The sequence below is a fragment of the Dipteris shenzhenensis genome, chromosome 30, assembly GCF_047967505.1.
Source record: "Dipteris shenzhenensis isolate YYH24624 ecotype China chromosome 30, Dip_SZ_1.0, whole genome shotgun sequence".
Lineage (NCBI taxonomy): Eukaryota > Viridiplantae > Streptophyta > Polypodiopsida > Gleicheniales > Dipteridaceae > Dipteris > Dipteris shenzhenensis.
Window position 1 is genome coordinate 50,210,245 of NC_141625.1, and position 8,956 is coordinate 50,219,200.

General features: G+C 42.5%; 1 protein-coding gene across 1 annotated transcript in view; it reads left to right on the forward strand.

Moving 5' to 3' along the window:
• LOC147882273 (uncharacterized) overlaps nucleotides 1-4,843 on the forward strand; it is a 29,064-nt gene extending 24,221 nt beyond the window's left edge. Inside the window, exons 3-5 of the mRNA XM_087401784.1 lie at nucleotides 3,895-3,994; nucleotides 4,093-4,247; nucleotides 4,345-4,843. Of these exons, the coding sequence (XP_087257910.1) occupies nucleotides 3,895-3,994; nucleotides 4,093-4,247; nucleotides 4,345-4,551 (462 nt within the window). The 3' untranslated portion in view covers nucleotides 4,552-4,843. The remainder of the gene's footprint in view (nucleotides 1-3,894; nucleotides 3,995-4,092; nucleotides 4,248-4,344) is intronic.
• The last annotated feature ends 4,113 nt before the right edge of the window (nucleotides 4,844-8,956 follow it).

Consider the following 8,956-nt stretch of genomic DNA (forward strand, 5'->3'; position numbering starts at 1 on the left):
GAAAGAGAGATGCATGACAAAGCTAAGGCATCTCGTGAATCCCATCTCTTTTGTTCTGGAGTGGTGGCTACAGCTGCACCAACAACCTGTCCTACAACTGCACCCTGTGCACTACCTCTTCCACCTCCTTGCTGGGGAGGGGTATTAGGTGCCATACCTGCTGGTCGGATCTCATCCCCATTCACATAATCCCATAAATTGCGAGAAATCAGAATATTGCGTACCATAAAACTCCATAGGGAGTAGTTGGTACCATCCAACTTGTCTTCTTGTGAAAGACCACCGAACTGGAAATCATTTTGATTTTGCTGGGCCATATCTGAGAAAGAGAGTTTAGCAGATACAAAACTGAATTCCCTTACTGGGAATGAAATGCACAACTCCCAAAAAACACAGCCAAGCACTGGCTATAAATGCAACTCAGATTTCTGCACTTGCACTGTGAGAAATCTGTCCAAGCATCAAAAACTCTCAAGAATCTGCCAAAAGTGCTGCAAAACACTTCAAGAAAGGCAGTATGAACCATAGTTGCACGAAACGGCCGTTTCGTGGCTGGAAACGGAAACGGCGAAACGGAAACGGCGTTTTCGGCGTTTCTTCGTTTCGTAAAACCTGTTTTTGCCCTAAACCCCAAAAGTCGTGATTTCGCCGCCTGGCTTCATTTTTCGCCGCCTCCCGCCGATCGCACTCCTCCTGTGCATCCTTGCTGCTCTCTCCACCTTCTCTAAGCTCTCTCCATCCCTCCATCCTTTGCTCTTGGACTCTCCATCCCGTTTTCCTCGGACCTCCATCCTTCTCTCTCCATCCTCTTCATCCTTTGCTCCATCTTCTCCATCCTGCAAAAGCTGCAGCTTGGCAGCCTGCTCTCCATCCCTTTATCCTTCTTCTCTCCATCCTCTCTTTAGTCTTACCTGTAACCTCTCCATCCTCCTTCACTTCTACCTCTAGGCTCTGATCCTCCAGGCTCCTTCCACCTCTTCATCCTCTTTTACCTCTGAGCTCTCCATCCTCCTTCTACCTCTCCATCCTTTCTCACTTGTGACCTCTCCATCCTCCTTCTCACCTCTCCATCCTCCTCAATGCCGAGAGATGCTTATTGGGCCCATGTCTCCCTCCTAGATAGTTATAAAGGAGGCACTGGCTCCAAGAAGTATGAATGATGCATTGATGCTTGAAGGCTGAAGCTTCAAGTATAGATAATTATATTATGTATGATTTGCAAATTGCACTCTATTGATAATTATATTATGTATAAAAAATAAAATTTTATACATAAATTGTATCATATTGCCGTTTCTTCCGTTTCCATTTCGGCGGGGCCCAGAAACTCCGTTTCTTCCGTTTCCGTTTCGGCTGGTAACTATGGTATGAACTGAAATCTCCAAAATTGCTCTCACAACACAAAAGCCCCAAAATAGGCTTGAAATTGCAACCAGAAAGGGGCAAAAGCACAAAAAGCCCCAAATTTTTGGGCTAAACCTCTAAATTTGCCTGCAAGTGAGCCTTGCAAGTAGAACCCTGCTCAAAAGTCCTGCAAAAATGCGAATTTCCAAGCCCACCTTCAAACTGTACGGCAGTTGTACGGAAATGTATGGAAGATGTAGGAACAACCATACGTACTGTACGGCAAGCAGCAGCCAGCAATGTATGGAGGATTGCAGATGTACGGCGCCACACGTGCGGTATGGAAGCGCAGATGTACGAAAATGTACGGATAACTTGTACGCATGAGCTGTACGGAAGCAGGTACGTACGATGACCTGCTGTACGGCGTTGCAGTTGTACGGAACAGGCGCTGCAAATGTACGGTCGTGCGAAGTAGCTTAGACTGGCTGTACGGAACTGACGCAAGATGGTACGGATACTGCGCAAATGTAGTACGTGCTGGAGTAGCAGGACCGTACGGACCTGTACGGAATGTACGGCACTGTACGGGATGATGAGACTGCATCAGACAGAAGGTACGGCCAGCTAAGGGAGCTCGCGGGAGCTAGAGTCCGGGAGCAGGGAGCAGGTCCAAGAGCACGATTTGCTCTGATACCAAATGTGAGTGTGAGTGAAGAGAGAGCAAGAGAGTGAGCTGAGAGCTTAGTTGCAATAGAAGAGTGTAAGAGTGATACAACTGAAGGAGTGAGATAAGGTTTTGTCCTAGTGACAAAACCTTAGTAGTCACTAACCATAGTTAGTGGACTAACTGCGGTTAGGGGGAAAAACCTCTTAAAGAGGGAAAAGTGCCCCTAACTAGCTTATTAAATTACATTGGTCATTGCTGAATTATATCTATAATTCTAACAAAAGCAATATCTATTATTGCCACAATCTCAGAAGGCATTCCTGCGATGATCAAGGCCATATGTGGTCCTAGATATACGGTCCCATCCTCTATCAATGCATCTTGTTTGGTCCAGGGTCGTGTGGTGGCATCAAGATCAATATCAAGTCAAAATGTCTTGGTCCGTGCATTCATGTCTCCTAGCAGAATAACATCTTCCATCCTCATCTAGACCATCAGACTTCCACGAGGATGGTGAGCACACGGATGTTCACATAACTAGACTCTATGGGCATGGGGGATCAGATTTAGTGAGATGCATGCAGCCATCCATTGTTCCCCCATCCCATTACTGTGTAGGTCTTTTTGCAATTTGCAAGCAGATGGGATCCTCTCTCCCTCTCCCTCATTTACAACGTTGGCCAACGTTGGCCCTCTCTAGTAGCTAGACTTTTTGACAAGAGACAATCCACATTTTGTATAAAATTTCATCAAGACTTACGAACGGAAACAAGGGCTTGAGATTCCAACTTCGGCATGGAAAACTATCAACAATATCAAATTTCATGAGCATTACATGGTCATCAAGCGCAAAGGGGACCAACAATGGATTATAGTGGATGGATGCAGCTATCTCACTGTGTTCCATTACGTGCAGGTCCTTCTGCAATTTTGAGGCGAATTAGGCTCATCTGTCACCTGTGCGCAAGCCTAACCCATCCTTGGCTCTAGTAGATGGACCATTTCAGAGAGAGAGATCCATAAAAGCAACCAAATAATTGTCAATGCAAACCTAATTGGGATTCAGAATCACCCACGGATTTGTACCACAAATGATCTGCATCTTGATCCATTTACAAATACAGAGCAGATTTGGATACTGAAGTCTGACAAAGGGATTTGCTCAGCAAAACGTTTACCTTGGATTGTCAGATGATCAGTATAGTATTTCCACTAATCTTAGAAGACATCTCCTGTGATGATGGAGGCCATAAAAGGTTAGTTCTTATAAAATTGAAGGGTTTTTAACGTGTGGGTGACTGTTTTTCTTTTTTTCATTGCTTGACTGCTGGCACATATACTTAGAAGCAGTCCATATTAGTATTCCAGATAATGGTTTGAAGCTTTGTGACTTGACTCTTGATGAATGGAGACTACATGTTTTCCTTGTGTCAATAATACCAACTTTGGGAATAACCTGAGCTTCAAGTCAAGCCTTGTATGTGTTCATTTCCATAGTATATGCTGTTGTGCAAGTAACAATTCCTGTCTGATCCGCAACAACCAACACTACCCTCACCTTTACAAAATGCCTTGCACACTTGGCTGGACAAATGGTGAAGTGTGTAAGATAGCATGAATGAGTTCTTCAATTGTAAGGATGACTACTGGTGGAGATTTAGGTAACAGAGTGTGCTGGGAGAATCCTATATGCATGGACCTAGTGTTAAAGCTTCTGTTAACGAACAAACTTATGGAAATTGAACTGACCTGTATTTTCAAAACAGAACCAAAATGAATAATTCACGTAAGCTAACATAGGATGTATTCTATGTCCTGTAGCAAGCGGCTTATTCCCGTCATATGTGTTTAATCTTTCAAGTGTTGTGTGGTGATTCCAGGGATGTGTGTTTGTTTTGGAGTCTTTTACGGAATACTTTCATAGCTGCTGGCAGGGTGTGGGTACAGGGAAGGTGATTTTACTGCTCGTTGAAGCAGTGGGTAAGTCCGACTTTTATTTGTGAAAATTTGGGGGTTTTTGGAATTGTTACATCTGTTTTTTTAATATAGTGCTGAACGATGATTACCAATTTTGGCAGATGTTTACCTCATGGGAACTGTTATGCTTATCTTTGGAATGGGACTCTATGAGCTTTTTGTAAGCAGCTTAGAGGTGCCAAATGGCAATTGCTTTAGTGGTGGCCAAAGGACGACTGTTTGTGGCTCCAATCTTTTTGGCCTCTTTCGTCTGAGGGTATACCCAAGATCCGATGATATCATATTCCATACTAGTTTAATCAGTTTTTCATACTCTGCCCAAGTTTCCTTATTTATTTTACAAATGATTGCAGGAACGGCCCAAGTGGTTAGAGATACATTCTTTGGATGAATTGAAGACCAAGCTGGGACATGTGATTGTAATGATACTGTTAGTGGGAATGTTTGAAAAAAGCAAGAAGGTGCCAATAAATTCCGGGGCAGATCTTCTATGTTTTTCTGCATCCATCTTACTTTCGTCTGGATGTCTGTATCTCCTGTCAAAGCTTCATTCTAAATAAGAGTTCTCTGCCTATCAAGGAAATCCAATTAAACTTGGAGAGAAAAATTGTTGCTTGTGATTTCTTGAGTCCTTGCAACAAGTTGTCATACGTGATCCTGTTGTCGAGGCTTCACGTTGGTGACTACCAAAGTTACGACCTCTTTCTTTTCCTCGGTAAAGGGAGAAATTGAATTCCAGAAATGTAGATTTTGTACATAATGAGATCACTTACAATGTACAACGGATCAAAAAGTATTTTTAAGATTCTCTCTAATTTAGCTGTGTTTGTATACGTGCATTATGCATTTTTACATGTGTGTACTGGTTTGGGGAAGTGGGGGGGGGTCATATGTGGGATTTTTTGGTCGGTGTGAGCGTGGGTGGGGTTGGTTTCTTTGGGCTGTGTGGACAGTTGCTTGATTTTCTTCTCAAGTCGGCAAAGAAATTATGTGTCCTTGTGGCTGAACTATTTTCTTTTTAGCTCTCTTTGTGTTGAAATTGGAACTCAAAAAGTTGGCATTCACAAATGCAAGTTTGGGTGTGTGTTTGTAGGTGCAGTTGCATGTAGAAAATGGACTCGAAAATGGCATTCAAGATTTGTTAATGACAATTTATAGCATGTGGCACACTAGTTCTAACTAGGCACATGGAAAGAAATGAAAACCAAAAACAAAAAACAAGGTAGGAGGTGCTTGACACAAGGATGGGTGCCTTTGCTGTCCTCCATCTGAAAAATGCTAATTTCACTAGACCAACTTGCTGTGAATTCAACTACATAGAGCAACTTACTCGTTAGCTTTGGTTAAGACCATTGTAGGTCTCTACTTTCTCATGTGTTTTTGTTGTAATCAGTAGATGCTTCCTCCTTTGTCTTGTAGGTCCGAGGCACATTCAAGTATATTGCATAAGCCCCTCATTCTAGACAAGTTTATGAAAGGTGGTGTTCTTAGTTGAGGATTGGCGTATTCAGTACATTCCAACTGCAAGCATTTGAATTCTGGAAAAGGGGGTGTTAAGCATGTAGTTTGCACTACGTAGTTGAGAAGTCTTATGTGGACCAGTTGTCCCAAGCGGATCTAAGTAGGTGGGATATGGGATCCAAAATGTGTATAAATAACTCACCCTTCTCGTCTATTGTAGTGCACATTTGTAGTATGTTCCTCACTCTTTCAACATGTATCATCTTGTTTTGGCTTCTGTCAGAAATCCTTAAAGATCGACTTTTGCTCTTAGACTTGCGTCAAGAAGCTCTCGATTTGGAGCTACCTTTGTTGAGATATACCATTTGAAGCATGCTATTGTTCTTGAGTTGTGGAGAGAAGCTGCGATAAGTACAGTCCTTGACTCTGTGTTGTTCGTACAGTACCTGGTTCTTCGAGCTTATTTTGCCTTTTGGAAGAAGTCACTAAGTAGAAGGCTAGTGGAGAACTGTACATCCACATCTGTTTTTTGTGACTTGTAGTTCAGGAAGACTCCTAGAAAGGGAGGTCTGCATCTGAAGCGAGATGAATTTTGTTTATTTGTGGTCTTTATGAAGGCGCGGGCTCCTAGGACAGTCATGATGGCAGTCCCAAGTTCCAAGGTCTTACTGAGCGTGGAAATTCCAGGTACCTACGTCTTTTGATATGTATAAAAGGCATCGTTGCCTTAGTTATTTTGCATTAGCAACTGACAGACTGTCGTCTACCAGAGCTAGAAGCTTGAGTCAATTCCTCAATTCACCAACTGTTAGATTTCGTGTGCACAGCTATTTCTTTGAAGTCGTTGCAGCTTGTTTCCCTTCTAAAGGCGGTCAAGAACTGCTATATGCAGGAGGTTGTTGAAGCTTTGCAAGCCTTTCTCCAAGCCTTCAGGGCTCATGGCAAGCTGTAGAAGCGCAGAGTAGTCGCTCAGGCGCTACATAACGTTGACTTTGCTGAGTACAGCTGCATAGCTTGTGGCATCTATTTCTTATTGTTAAAGTACTTATGCAGCGTCAGTCTGTCTTGGACTGTCGTCTGTGGTGCAAAAAAAGGCCAGCACCCGTCTGCGCCTCAAGCTTTCAAAATATCGTGGTACTCTCAAAGCCTTGAGTTGTATGCTTTAGTATTGTTTTTGGAGAATGATGCCATTTGAGTGCTCCTTTTCTATACAGCAATCGTTGAAGGCGAGAGCGACAGTTCAAGCTATCAGAGGTGCTTAACCATCTTCAATCTGGGGACTAGCAAGGTCAATCTTGGGTCGATTGTTTTCACAGAACCTTGTGTTTTAGTTGCCAATCAAGTAAGGTACACAAACATCTTCAAACCTTTTGAGTTCTAGTCAACTCCAAGGTTGACTTTATAGCGTCATCTTCATCCAATGTTAGCTGGATAGATCAATCCATCTACAGCTCATGTCTCTCCATGTCCTTAATGAAGAAGGTTTAATCATGTCTCTCCATGTCCTTGAAGAAAAAGGTTTTCATGAACACGTCTCAAGGGTTCAACCAAGTTTAACCTTGAGTTCTATGTACAGAGCAACCGGGTAGCAAACCCCACATGATCTAGGTGGCCATTTGGAGGAAGAAACTTCAGCAATTGGAAGGGCTTCAAGCAAGTATCTTATGAGGGCAAGCTTGATGTACCTAACTATCTACCCCTTGTGGAAGATCAAGGTAAAGAGTCTCCTCACTTCATGGAAACTGTGGAAGGTGAGAGGTGGGTGCTTTCCACAACTCAGTGTCCAATGGAGGGAATAGGGAATTTTCCTTTCATCCCATAGATAGGTGAGGATTCTTGTCCTTTTAGGGCTCAAATCAAATGTGATTCCACGATTTTTCAACTCATTTTGAAGTTGATTTAAATTAGCCAGTCATTGCATCGAACATCGAATTTGTTACCATTTTGAACCTTTGGTACCCATATTTTGATTGCACATATTTTAGTCCTATCTTCATTAGTAGCTTGCATTCAGTGAATGCCCATGTTTTTGCATCAACTACTCTAGCATCATTAGCCATTGAAAATGGTAAACATCATTGTATTTTTTGTCCATGTGTAATAATGTTGGAAGTAAACTTGATTACTAAGTTCACGCAATCAACTCATTTCATAAATTTTTGATGAGTTCAAGCAATTTTGCTAAGATCATTGAAAGGGCACATTGGGATCAACAAGTTGTTCCAATGGTCAACATCAAATCTATTTGACTCAGAGTGACATTAAGGGTCTCTAGGTTAGCATCTTCAGTCAACTCATTTCAAGTGATTCTTATGGCAAAGGACATCTGAATTGGGTTGCTTGGTCACTCGATTGGGCACCCCTATTTATAGATGATATTTTCATAGATGAATTTTGCTATGGTTTGGGCCGAGTTGTCTCGCAAGGCCTTTCCCTTTGCCCATTTGATCACATAGTCTGTGGCTACGATGATGTATTAATTTGTGTGTGTTGGGCAAATTGTTTGAACGGTCCCATGATGTCCATACCACATCTTTGGAAGGCTTGCAAGGGTGAACTTGGTTGTAGGGGCATGTGGTGTTGAGGCAATAGCCTCCCTGTTCATTGGTGCACATTGCACTCTACACAAGACATGTGGAGTCTTTGAAGAGTGCTTCACCATAAGCTTGCTTGCAGGACTTTCTTACTGTTAACTCTCCACTAAGGTGACCTCCTTGAGTCCTTTATATGCCTCGATCAACATACCTATAGCAGGGCTTCAAAGCCAATTGCCTTCACTTGTCTCAAGGCATATTCTTAGGAAAATTTGCCTTGGACAAGTAACATAACGCATCTTCATATTCCTTTTCAGGGATGTCAACTGCAAACAGGTGTGTGTCTGTCACCTCGTTGGAAACTCCTTGTTCGTTTTGGTGTTGAAATTCTTGATAGGCAATCTTCTCTTATGTATGACTTCCCTGGCTTGTGTACCACTGGGAAGTTGAACTCCTGCAATAACAACATCTAATGCACTTGTCTTCCTTGGATGATTATTTTATTTATTAGATTGTTGACGGCTCGGTTCCCTCACCCATGGCTAACTCAGAAAAGGTGCTCGGTGTTAACCCAACCCGGTGCTGTGCTTGGTGAAGATGCCCTCTATTGCAATCCTAAGGGTGGCATGCTTGGGTGTTAGAACATATGACAACATTCACACTCGGAGTTCGAGGTTAGATGTCACAGTAGAACCGTATATGATGACGGGAGAATACCGAGTTACACACACTAAGAGTATCAAGCAATTCATTGACAAGACATGTATATGGACAAACTGAATCAAATTATATTGAATCAACTCATAATGTCTGAGTACAACCAAGCCACCTCGTCTTGCAATGACACTCAGTCACTTCCTATCCTAATTAAATTGAATCAACTCATAATGTTTGAGTACAACCAAGCCGCCTCATCTTGCAATGAACACTCAATCGCTTCCTATCCTAGCAACTCAGGTCAGAGGAAGAG